Consider the following 13905-nt stretch of genomic DNA (forward strand, 5'->3'; position numbering starts at 1 on the left):
TTCTCACATTTACCTAACACAAACATCAACACGCAGCCTCTACCATAGAGAGACCTGAACATATACGCTGGAAATCCTCTCAGATTAGATGCTCATATTTAACTGATGGAAGCATCATCGCCCAAGAGCCCATGCGTTAAAAATTATTCTTTAATAATCTAATAACAAATATCTTTCCCATTCTGTCCTGGAAGACCAAAAGACTAGGGAAAAAAAAATCAGGTAAAGAAACACCACCATAACCATTCCATCAGTCTAAGTCAAGATTTAACTGTACAACAGTAATCTAAAATATTGACTAATTCCTTTGGAAATAAATTACTCCTAACAGTGCTTTTCTGAATGCAAGTCAAGCATCCACTTATGCTATTTTATATTTTTGCCTCTTTATGCTTTCTATTTCAAAGACTTATAAACTGGGTGAAACCCACAGTTCACTAAAACAATAACGATTCACAGAGAGGTTGGAATATACAAACATGCAGGCTTGAAACTTTTGAAACCTGAAATATTCAAGCAAGAAATCTCACTAAGGAATATTTCAAGTAGGAAGTAAAAAAGCACAATGTTTGAGGCTGTAGCTCAGTGTCTTTATCCCTTAGATGAACCATGAAAATAGGCACTAGCCTGTGAGGACAGAACCTACAAACACTGAGTCTTATGATAATTTGGCAGCAGACTTAAGAAGAAACTTAATATTCTCTGCCTTGCCACTCCATTCCCTTCTTATTTGTTCTTCAGATGAAGTTATGGTTTTTGAGACAGGAGATTTTCATGTTTTCTTAGCCTCATAATAGGAACAAGTGGTTGCAGGAAATTAAAAAAAAAAAAAAAAAGAAAGGCCCTGGAGAAAGAAGACAACCTATCTAAGTGGAGTTAAGGTCAACAACTATGTAAACTCAATGGAAGTTTTGTCGACCTAACTAAGGAGACGCATTGCAACTAGACTACCATAAAATCACTTTAAATATCCACTGTGGCATAGAGAGCCTGAAATACCTATTATGGACTTAGGGGAGGTGATTGATATTTTAAACACTCCTTGAAAAGTTAAGGAATTTCTTTTGGGTTTTTTTTTTTTCATTCCACTAATTCATTGGTGAATATTGCTAGTTTCAAAATAAATAAGATTTCAAAAAAGGGATAGGAAAATCTATAAAGATTCTATTCCAGGAAAGCTTGCAGATGCTGTATTCACTGATTTTAAGCTTAACTCCTCTAGTGGTGACTGAAGGGAAAGACACACATGCCTTATGGAATATGTAAGTGGCATGATAAATTGATTCACAAACTTAATAATAACCCAGAACTTTCTGATGCTGTTTGTATCTGAACAGGCCTGTCACACAGATGATGGGGAAAGTTTGGGTCCAGGTTTTCAAACTGTGCACTAAAACTGAGTACCCCAGTCAATGGACTAAAACTTCATGTATTCTCTGGATAATTTATACTGACACCTCTCACCTCACTTTCTAACTACCATAACCCTGGCAAAGTACCCCAGTGAAAAATGCCTGAAAACAAAAGAGGTAAATAAACAGGTATGATAAAAAACAGCAACAAGAAAAGAATGCCCTAAAACAGAGTCTGATGAGTAACTGGGTACTTGTCTGAAATATGACTTAGAAATAGAGTTTTTTAGGCCTAAGATAAATTAAGAGTTTCTTTCAGGATAAGAAATAATTTCTAAGTATCTCTCAGGCTGATGGTTTGGCAGGTTACACAGCTATCTAAAATATTTTCTCATTTTTGATTTATTATAGCTATGTAAAACTTTGATGAAGCACATATTCCTGAATATGAACATGATATCAAGCTATTAAATGTAAATATTCAGAAATATGATCATTTCACATGCCCTTAAAAAACCAACCACACATCCTTCACATGAAGCCATCCAAGAGGCCGTTTCCAACACATACACAGTTTTAATATTGTCTGATTCTTCTTTTGTAGAAGATTTGCCAATGAAGTGATGACAAAATGAAAACATTTTGCCCCTATTTCTTCACATACGAGAAAATTAACTCTCATCATTTCACAGTTATTCCTACCAATATGTATTGGTCTATTCCCTTAAGCAAAACAATTTAACATACTTAAAGCTTTGTTCTTTAAGTTAGTTTAAATGATTGTCTTATTTGGACTTCACAGTGATGAGGATGACTGGAAAAGATCTCCATCTCTGGTCCCCTGATGCTGCCCTCAGCGGTCACCCTGCCCGCCGCCGACACTGGTCTAGGGCAGGCCAGCCAGGGCCCTGCAGTGGTCTGAGCGCACCCCAAGTCCAGTCCATTCTGCAACAGCTGCCATGCCCACACGTGAAGCCAAATTCCACAGGAGCAAAAGGAAGGACTGCTGGCTTTTTATCTTATTTGCTCTATAAAACCTACTTAAAACACTAGAATGACTTTCCTATAGGTAACTGAGATTTCTTTTTGATTGCCTATTGATATGGACAGAGAAGAATTTCACGTACAAATGAACCTTTGTCAGAGGTTTTTCTCTTTTTGGCTGGGTCAGCAAAGTTTCTCCTTTTAACAGAGACCATTTTCCATAATGTGAAGGTATTAAAGGAAAATACAGACTACTTACATGTAAAAACAATTACTGTCGCTATGAAAGGTACCAGTTAACTCCTATCAGAAACAACTGATTTTATTATTGTGTCTCTTACCAGAAATTTCATATCATTAACAGTTTTAAAAGGCTTTCCTCACACATACTGGAATACTGCACCAAACAAACAATTTTATGACATGGGGCTTTTTATTTGTTTTTAAGAACTATGATTAAAGATCATCATGGTGATTGAGAAATAATGGTTAGGGTTTGGTTTATGCATGGAATTCTAAGACTGATAATCTATCAGACTTCTAATGAAACTTATGCTCTAAGGTCCTAAGGCTTGATAAGGAATAAATAAGCAAAAATAGCATCTTCGAAGAAGAAATTTTTCAATAGAATAAAATAAAAATAAATACAATACAAAACATACCTTTCTATGAAGCTTTAAAAATATACATAGTACTTAAATAAACTTGCACACCAGCTAATGATACATACAAATAGCTTTACCCATATGTTTAGACTTAGGTATACATGCATTGAAGTAGGTATTTCTACTTACATAAAATATACATAAATATTCATACATATTATACAGAAATCATTGAATAGTACTATGTTTGAAATATATACTTAATCTTTACAAAGTAAATGAATTCATGTTATCTTCCAAATGAGGTTGTATATTTGTAAACAGTATCTTTTACTTCTTTATATTTTAATGGTGAAAGTCACATGAATATTAGGCACACAAATTATTTATTGATATTTAGCAACACTCCAGGCCAATGCTGCACTGAAGCAAATTTGGTTATATTTAGTAAAACGGGAAAGTAAAGGAAATAATTTCAAATGTTCATGGCTCATAGAGCAAAATAATTACAATTGCTCCTGTGCTGTGAAGAACAATCAAAAAGGAAAAATACACTCAAAGCATAAATATGTCATGCGCACATACACATGTATACTGTGCATATACATATGCATCTTTCTGAAATAACACCAGTCTATGAATGGTAGAATAGTAGTTTCACTGATTTGACAACTGAAATCATAACCACCTAGAAACACCGGGCACAGTGATGAAGAAACAAGGTGCAAAGTAAACAGTGAGAAGGCAGCCACTCACCTTCGGTGCCATTGGGAGTCATGGAATTACTATTTATATGAGAGTTATCGAGTTTGGGGGATTCACTACTACCACTCAGACGGCTATGCGGGCTGGTTAGATCCTGCATTTCCATAGACCTAAAGACAAGAAGCCTTCCGTTTGACAGATGTACCAAATTCATAAGCCCACTATTTAATGCGCTAACGACTTGACACCTCCTTTGAAACACATTCGCACAAAAGTCCCATTGTATCTATTTTCTTCAACTCCAAATAGTTCCCTCTTATATTTTCACTTCAGTCATCCTTTCAAAATTAAAAGATGTCACTGACCTTGCCTATCCAGTCAAACATCGTATGGAGTTTTTTGGAATTTTTTTTAAAAAAATTTCTCTCTCCTTCAATAGCTCATCAAGTGCCAAGATCTAATGAGATGATTCCATCTGTTTTTATTATCAAAGAAAACAGACCATCCTGCTTTTCTTTTTAGATGGGGGGGAAAAAAAAACCCTAAGGTGTTATTTTTCTAAAACACGAAAGTGTAAAATTGAAAAAAAAATTCACTTTTCTATGGAATCTCTTTCATCTAATAAATTAGCACTAGGAACTCCCTTATAATTTACCGCCCAATTGTAATTTAATGGGTCTCCAAACCAAATAAAACACTTGAAGCCTATAGTCCAATGACAGGGAATGAGATAGCCCTGATGCATGTGTTTACTCTGGCAAACTGCTTAATTGTTCCTCTGTTTCCCTTGAAACAAATGCAGCATTAAAACATTCTGATGTCCGCTCACTTGTTTGCTCTGTGGATTACATACAGCCAGCCCAAGTGAGGAGGGATCAGGCCGGCATACAGTGAGTGCCCAGAAACAGGGGCACTCGGGACACCTCAGCTGTCACCTACTTGGGGAAATCAGAACAATGCCACTGCCCTGCTCAAACTGGGCATTTTTACAACACAAAACAGAGAAATCTTCCCAGAAAGTTCTTTGGTTCAGCAGTTACTCTACTGGGGACAGAAGCCCCTATTCATGCTCACAATTGCAGAACCATCCATTTCTATTTCACCTTTTCTTAATGAAGAGAGGAGACCATTTCTTTAAAGTGACTAAAAACACATCTAGATACCGTTTTGTTCTCTGCCAGCCAAATGTTTGGAAGTCTAAGGCCTATTCACTTTATGTTAAACTTTACGATTTTCTTTTAAAAAAAAAAAAAAAAGAGGGAGTTAATATTACATGTATGAAGCTAAGACTGTCTGTTCCTCACCCCCACCGGGTCAATAAAAGCTAGTCAATTTGAAGGTTGCACTTAGACTGCAAATGTCAGTTTTTACTTCTAAAGTGAGTTTTGACTTCCTCAAGTCTTTGGGATTCAAATGAGAAATGGCTTAAAATGCAACTTTTCTCCCCTAATTCTCAATACACATTCAGAGTTTTCCTAACCCCAGAAAGTACAGCCCCTAATCATTTTCAAATCCAGGCTCCTCTTCCCTTTCTACATATTTAACATTTTTTTTCTTTTACAAACACACACACACATACACACATTGTTAAGTAATTTCCAACCAAGGCTATTAATAGAAATAATTAAGAAATACTAGACAAAAATAGATAGGGGGGGTCATAGAGAGGTAATCTCCCCGAATGTCAAATATCAACAGTATCCTTACCTGCAACTTGAGGAAACAGCAACATCTGAACTGGTTTGAGATGTTTGCACCTGTGATCAGGGGTAAAAAATTAGAAGCTGTTGTTACTCTGCTTCAGTGTCAGCTCTTAATTATACAGAGCACATGGCTCAGGACGACAATGCTCTCTTTTAACCAAAAGAGAAAAAGGAGGATTCTGCAGCGGTGAAAGGCATATTGTCTTTAAGTTGAGGTCTCCACTGTTGTTTCCTCAGGTCTACCCTCCTCCTCCCCTTGTGGCGGGGGGGAGGGGGGAAGCAGCCAAATGACGGGATAGTGATTCATCACTGGCCTATGACAGCTGCAAACGGGATTACCCCTCCCCCAATCAACATGCAAAGCAGCCTTATCCAGGCAGCTTGGAAAAGGTACTTGAAAAAAGATAGCTATTAGCAAAATGAGCATGTTTCACAGCAGCAGTTCAAGCATTAACCCTCCAGCATCCTCAGATCTTTCATCTTCTGCTCTCACCAGCTGAAATAGAGTTCCCGCCCACGAGTTTGACTCCAGACAGTGTTTCTCCTTATGGTGATGTTTTGTCCCATATTTACTATTTGTCACTGAACAGTTTACTCCAAAGGGCTTCTGGGCAATTTGCAGGCAATGGCAGACTCAACGAGAAATGGCCCAAGGCAAGTTCTTACCATCCTGGAGCCCTGCACTCATTCACCCAAGGAAACCGAAAATTCAGTGAATGTTTTAAGTTCAAGGGAAATCCATGCCTGCCTGGTGAAACAGCCAGAGCAGTTTGCTTTCTGTTTTAATTTTCCATCTATTAAATCAGGAGAGAGAATGGAGGGTTGAATAATCAGTTCAGTATCTCAGTTGGCCAGAGTTCCGGTCTCTTTTGTCCCCAGAGGAATCTGTATCTGGGCTTCACTGAAGGACTAACTTAGCCTGCAGGCTTTACCAGTCACTGTTCTTCCTCCAGAGGCAGCAAGGTGATATAAACTCAGGTGAGGGTGGGCTGCTGGCTCACCAACTCAGGCAAATGCCTGACTCTGAGGTGAAGAACATTCTGCATAACATTTAAAAGGACACAGAAATCTAGATCTTTGATGCGCATATTCATTCAACCGGAACAGACATCAATTAGGGTTACAGAGCAAAGATGAATAAACTGAAGTATCTCAAATGGCACAAAACTTATCCAACCAAGTATCTACTATTGAGTCCTGTTATTTTTTAATTATGATTTATGACATTAAGTAGTACTACCTTTTTGGCAGGAATAAAAGCATCATTAAAGTCTAAATATCTTGGTTTAATATTACGTGAAATTCCTAGGTCTACTTTTCAAGAATATGTGCAGGATGCAAAATAATTTGAAAGAGATGCCTGCGTATTCAATGAAAAGTATTTGAATGCCTGCAAGGTAGGTCATTTGATGCTAACAGCCTTCTGCAATTTTTTGTTAAATTTTCTCACACAAGAGTAAATGTTTCCATTTAGAAACTACAGTGATATACCTCAAGGATAAATTTCCTTCCCCCCATTTCCATTTTTATACACCTGGAATAAATTATAGGTGAGAACTAACTTAGTTTTAAGAACTCTCTTGGCTTAATTATGTGAAAGAGTATGTAAAACGTCCTTTCTGTTACATGTTAAAATACATTCCTATTTTAACACTGGCTAGATACTATAATTTTAGAAACGTAATGTTAGTTTCCTTGTATACTTTCAAAGTTTGATATTTTTATTTGAGGTTTAACCTATTCTATTTAAATTTCAAAGCCAAATCTGTTAATAAAAAATGAGCTTCAAAATAGGAATTACTCTAACAGGTTTTCTCACTGAAAACAAATGCATTTTCACAACATACATTTTTTGTGTGCTGGCTAGACTTTACTGTACTTTGTATAACTTTTGATTCCACATCCATGATCTTCATTTCATTAAGTATACTTCAGATATTCTTTTGTGTCTCAAGGATTATTTAAACCATGTGTTGTGTGTTACTGTTTTTAAAAATGACTCTTTAATCAAAATAACTTTAAAACAACTAATCCTCACTTAGGTTGGTCAGCTGAATCCACATCGTGGTCCAGGAAAAATAAATCTACTCTCAAGAATGCGAATGCAGACAACAATTAGACACAGATGTGAGCAAAATTAGTTACAGTTTACAAAATGCTACACTTCACATGCTTTTAGTTTTTTATGTGTAGTACAAGATTACAGCACAGTAAGGAAACATGGTCTTGTAATGACTTATCTAAAAAGCACACCTATTTCTGATTGGAGCTGATTTTCTCTTATGTTTGCCAAAATCTCTGGAAGGTTCTGGGTTTTCAAGGTCTCAAAACATAATGTGCTGCAAAAATAATTAATTAGGCACCTTTCCATTCAAAAGAGAAAAAAAACTATTTCATGGTTTTTAGAAAAATGCTGTTAGGCATCCAGTAAGCTCATGTTTTCTGCTTTATATCCATAAACCTAATATGTTCCTTGTCTCCTCCTAATCTGGTATTTTTTTTAATTCAAATGCTCCTTCCTAGGAGTGCAAAAATATTTCCCATAACATTATAAATGGTCATCTTATATTACAATGAAGTCATTTTACTTTAATGTTTTTTAAAACTCTTTGTAGAGAATACCCAAGTAGCATACTGACAGAGTTGTGAAAATACAGAGGAAAGAAAAAAAAAAGAGAACTTTTTAGAATTTCAATTCAAGAATCCTCAACTAGTAACTTTGACTTCTGATTAGTTAATGAGGTCTTTTAAGTTTGCCTTTTTTCTAATTAAATTTCTAATTCTTCACAGATGTAACTTTTGTTGATGTTCAATTTGTCTCTCTCATTTTGTTAAACCTCACATAGTACTTCGCCAATCCATTGAATAGCCACATTAAATCTGTTAATACCATGCTCTTCAACCCCAGAAATTATTTCCAGAAGGCAAACTTGCTTTGAGAGATCATCAAACAAGACTTAAGGTACACATTTTATCACATTTTTCCCTACCACAGAGCTCAGGATGCAGAGCAAAATTCATGACTTTTGCACTGTTTATTATACTTTGCTAAATTACAAATCAAAAGCATCTGACAGAAGATCATGTATGAAGCCAAAAAGTTAATAATGTTCTGTGAAAAGTAAACTGTAAATGGAAAGGGATTCTAAATCTCAACAGCAGAGAGCAAATAAAATGTAGGTACTTGTCTAAATTATGGGTTTTCCATTGGTTCTTTTGCTTGCTAGAAGCAATTTTTATAAAATGACTATAATTTTAAACTTTTTTTTAACTCAAAAGAAATTTTCAAAGTGAAAGTACTGAACTTATCTAAATAAATAGAGTTGGCAGGCAAGCTAGTTTTGCCCAACCACAGATCAACGTGAGTACTCCCAAATTTGAAAGACAATGGCAATTTTCTAATCAGAATGTATTTTATAGAGGGGGAAAAAAGGTGCCTTAGGCAGAAACCTGCTTTTAAATCAGAATATATTCTTACTACAATGTTCCTCAATCAATATTTCCTACCATGGTGTCAATGATGTAATAAAAGTCTAAACCTAAAATTGAAATGAACTTTCAGAAAAGGCAGATAGATGTCTTTTCAATGTTAATACTTATCTCATTCTTTATCAAAGACTCCATAAAATGAATGCTTTAAAAGTCCTGATTTCTAGTGATATATACTGTTTCACTTTTTAAAGTATTTCGTTTAAAGAAAAGGACAAAATAGAGTTCCTAGGAAAACAAAAACAAGTACATATTTAAAAGACAGATTCTACCTACAGTCTTCAAGGACTGTTTTTAAAATTAGCATTTAAGATGTTGAATGTATCAATAATACTTTGATGACTGATTAAATGGAAGAAGGGGTTTATTTTCGCTGCAAGTGAGTTTTTTTTTAAAGATATTCTTTACAAAATAAATTTCCAAATATAAGAGGAAACTTTGAGAAAATCATTTATTATGTCTATCAAACACCCAGAGCAGTTGACTTCCCTTTACCATCCTAAAACTGAACAGTTGTTCTAAAACTGAACACTGGTTCAATTAGGCTGCTCTGTCACTGCGAAGAATTTTCAGGATTGAAAATCCATGGCTGTTTGCTCACTTACTGAACACTTTGGGCCTTAGGAGAACTCAAGCTGCGAGAAAGTCAAATATCAAATATTTGATAATGCAGAAAAGCATGACTTTTCTTGTGTGCATATCTTCAAATCCCAAACCGTGGGCAAAAAAACTCGCACACGCCTAAAATAAAAGCTACTCTGAAAAGACACATTAAAAAAGCAATCCCCAGACTATAAAACTACACTGTATCCTTAACTAGAGACTTTTTGTACCCTTGTCATTTTAAGAAATGAAACATAAAAACACTTGCCTACATTCAGTGACAGCTCTGAATTTATGGAATTCCTGCAAAAGCTGTGCTTAAATGTTTCAAAAACTCCTCCCAAGAAATATAAGCCCATGAGTCATTAGCAATTCATACACTCATTTTGAATGACAAATATTTTAAGTGGTAATTCAAAAGTTGAAGAACCTTGTTTTTAATTTCCAGGTCCATTCAAGTCCTATTAAGTGTCAATAAGTGAGAAATATCTTAATTTGGCAAATGTTTATTATTTCACCTTTTGAAGATGAGCCCGTTTAATATAATGTTTGGGAAATTTGTGTATTGAGACAAAAAGAATTTCCTTCCTTAAAAGGGGATTTCAATTTATTTTTGTTATCTGTTGTCCTTTGGAAATGTTAATTCCTTCCTCCTTTTCTCCAATCCAACCAAAATGTGTAGGGAAAGCTATCTGTGTTTAAAATGGATATAGACAGATACCGCTTTCATCAATATCACATAGAAATAGTTGAGGTTTGTGCAGAAGAGAGATATGAAGTGATCCCTTTACAAGAGTATAGCCCTGCAAGAAACTTTTTTTTAGATACACGGCAACAAGTCATTGTTAACAATTAATTTCTAATTAGCTCTTAATGATTCTAATCGCTCAGCTAATTTGCGGGTTAAGAACTTATACTTTTATGATGGAGCCCACTGGCTCATAGAGCACTGGGCACAAAGTGTCATAATCTTCCCCACGCCCTAATGTTTTTCTTTTAAAACAAATCAAAACAATAACTCAAAGCGCTCTTGTTATCTTGGGCTTTGCCCACAGGACAGCTGGTGTCACGCAGTACAATTTTTCAAACAGTCAGCTTGTACTTACAGCGTTTTACATCTGCTGCATCCACCAGTTTCCTGGGCTCCTTCGAATTTTCTGGTTTAGCAAACCTCCATTCCAGACATAGTTTTTGCTCCTGGAGGAGGACGCGGGAGGGTCTTAGGGGCTCCCGGCGGAGCCCGGCGCGGTTGGAAGCGGAGCGCGTCCGCTGGGGGAAGCCGGGCCGCGGGGACCGCCGCCTGGGCGCTGCTGCAGGCTCGGGCTGCCGAGCGACTGAGCGCACACGCTGGCCCCAGCGAGAAAACCGCCACACCGGACGGCAACAGGAAGGCTCCGAGTCGGAAGTGGCACTGGAGAGTTTCTACCTCGCCCCAAACTCGGAGCCATCAGCTCCCACCGGTCTGTTTAGCCAGCGCCTAGAGCCCCGCGCTCTTTCGTTCTCTAAACGGCAGCAGCTGATAGCATCTGAGAAGCCCAGACAAAGAAACAGCACCATCTCATCTCTCGGTTTGTTTGCGCAGCCTTGTAGGTCTGCCCGTGGAGCCTCGGGGCTTTTTTTGTTTTTGCAGCGCAAACCACAGCTATTCTCTTGTCCTAACCTTATTGGTTTAAATGCAACAATTGAGAGGAGCCCTGCTCTCTCTGACTCAACTTTGCTGCTCCCAAAAAATTTATTATGTAAATGAACGCGCCCCATGCTATCTGAATAAACAGCTGTGTGAGAATCAGGAGACACTGTCAACACACGTCTCTTGCTACAGCAGCTACCAATTACGAGCTTTGGGGAGTCGTTTCACGTTATCTTTCATAGTTTCCCAAAACTTGTTTTCAAGCCCTGAAACTTAGGGAATCGATGCTTTAAAAAAAAAAAAAAAATTCCCTGAATGTAACAACCAACAGGTTTGGGGGTAAATGAAAACTAGCATGGCTATTTCCATTTTAAATAAGCAAAGGGAGAGAAAAAGCAAACGTGTGAGCCATCAATATCAGCTTAACAATGAAAGCCTGGATGTTAGCTCTGCAGTGATTTCTAGAATGGCAAGTTTTACGGGAGCAATTTTTTTTTGGATATGAACCAGATACTATTTCAGTGTTGATATTTTAAAATGATTTGGGGGGAAAAGATTTATTTTATCTAGAATTCTTTTCTTTACAGTCTGTTCTTTTTAAGAAGAATTCTAACTAAATTCAATCTATGCATGCTAGTCTATAATGCTCACCTGGGTAGCTGAGCTATTCAGATTACAACTAAATTAAAGATTAAAATATTTACTTACCATCATGTTTTAGGCAAATAAATGACTTCAGTTATTAGATCAATGACTTAACCATTATATTGATTACAAATATTTAAAGAAGGCATCACTTACATGGCTAATTATTATATTTGCCAGCCCTGTACCATAATTAAAATATAAATGTTTATTTTTTATACTACTCACTCACCATAACCAATTTTGTACTCTAAAATGGAATCTTTATACCCTTTGGATTTTCCTTCAAAGTATCTGACAATAATACTATTCTATGGGTCTAGTCTTTTTATTATTAATAATAAGCATCTTCTTCATTAAGGCTCCTGCCTTGGTATGAAAAAACATTTTTAAAATCACAGTAACTTCTTAAATTATCTTATAATATATTTCAGATCATCAACTCGTAAAACAAATAGACACAATTTTACCTTACTGATTCCGATGCAAACAAAACAAAAAGCTTCTAATGACCAAAATTCAATATAGACTTTCCCCCCATCTCCCCCCAAAAAGGGTGCCAATGTAAATTCCTCAGAAGAGAACATTCTGTCAAACCTAAGAGACAGCTTAAACTACAGACTCACCTAGGATTTCATTTCGTATGGTACCAACAAGGAAACCCGGGCTAGCCATCTACCATATTTGGGAAACCAGGTCAAAAATCAGTTGATTGCTATTGGATCTGTTCATGCAGCTAAACAGAATTATGTTACCACCTACAGAACTTTCTTAGACCAGAAGTATTGGTTATTCAATATACTAAAGTATATGTGCAGAAAATAAAATACAGCCTGTAATGGAGGTCTCTAGTGCCGTGAGATAAAATATAATGATACGTCAATTCAATCTATGATAGCAAACACCCGCACAGTAACTGCTTTTGCCAGCATATTTATTTCTAAGCTCCATAAAATACAAAATTTGAGGTGCTGGTTGGAGAATTCAACTGTGTTTGAAACTTTACATTAAGCTATTGTGCCCATGCTTCCCATGGTTTAAAAATTATTTTAGCTATAAAAAGATAAAATATTATTTTTCTGATCCATGAAAGATTATACTGGCAAATCCAGAAGACAAACTATGAAGTCATCAGGAATATCATGTAAAGTATCTGACTTTTATATATAACTGCCTACATAGTAATCAAATTTATCATATCACATTAGTTTTTATATTGAAATTCAATTATTTTTATTTGTATAACCAAATGAATCCTTTTAAAATGATGCATGTCATTATGAAGAAAACAGTGAAAAGCATGATGACTGTAATGTGAGCACTAATTGATATGATATTGGTCATGCTGCATAGTTATATAACAAAGAACTTAGTCATTGGCTACAAAAAATATGCATGTATATGACTTATTTTTTTTTTTACTTTTCAAAAGTGTATGCCACTTTTAAATGCTTTCCTTTTCCTAAAGCAAAATCAGATGGCCTAGAAACAATTACATGCTTATCCATAAATTCTGTCTGGTTACTACTTCTGAATATCAAATATATAATAAATACAACTCTCACCAAAATAAGTTATCCTCTGATAAATAGCCAAAATGTTAGTCATGACTAAGAAGATCTAGTTGGTAATGTACAGTTAACTTCCTATTTCTAAATTTTCACAACTATAATTTCGTGACTTAACCATATACTTTAAGGACCAAGGTGTTCCCAAAACAAAATCATACCCATTACAACAGAACTTAGGAAAATTTGCTGAAAACCCACTATTAGTAAAGACAGATAGATAACAGTAGAAAACCTACTATCTGACATTTGCTAGAAAAATGTCAACACATAAACACTATGAATAGGAGTAAAAAAATTTCTAATATGACTTTACCCCACTAAAAAATAAATTTCATCTGGAAAAGGAAAACATTTGGAAAAGCCAGTTGTAACAAAATGTTTGAATATCCTCATAAGGATGATACCTTTCATAAATTTCCAAACAAGCTTTATCATATTGATATAGAGCAAACTGTTTTCTGGTTATATAGGTATTTGCTTGGTTACATAGCAGTCTGAAATGTTGACAGAAGCTGTTAGTGCTGTTCAATGAACAGAGAAGATTAAATAAAAGCATGATTACAAGAATAAGCAAATGTGTCTGATTTAAAAAGAAAAAATACAAGGGACCATTAGAAC

At 35.7% G+C, this 13905-nt stretch overlaps 1 protein-coding gene across 14 annotated transcripts in view; it reads right to left on the minus strand.

Annotated features, from left to right (window-relative positions):
* Positions 1–13905, minus strand: part of EYA1 (EYA transcriptional coactivator and phosphatase 1) — a 471064-nt gene that overhangs the window by 169071 nt on the left and 288088 nt on the right. For 9 of the 14 annotated variants that reach the window (XM_070477143.1, XM_070477142.1, XM_070477144.1 and 6 more), the window contains 2 exons: positions 5354–5403; positions 3698–3816 (listed from right to left, as the gene is read on the minus strand). The exons of 1 other annotated variant lie outside the window; for it this stretch is intronic. In XM_070477143.1, coding sequence (XP_070333244.1) covers positions 3698–3816; positions 5354–5403 — 169 coding nt within the window. Of the gene's footprint in view, positions 1–3697; positions 3817–5353; positions 5404–10547; positions 11189–13905 lie in introns of those variants that run through there. 4 more of the 14 variants (XM_070477148.1, XM_070477147.1, XM_070477146.1 and 1 more) reach the window with 3 other exon arrangements.

This window comes from Odocoileus virginianus, chromosome 15, assembly GCF_023699985.2.
Source record: "Odocoileus virginianus isolate 20LAN1187 ecotype Illinois chromosome 15, Ovbor_1.2, whole genome shotgun sequence".
In the NCBI taxonomy this organism is placed as follows: domain Eukaryota; kingdom Metazoa; phylum Chordata; class Mammalia; order Artiodactyla; family Cervidae; genus Odocoileus; species Odocoileus virginianus.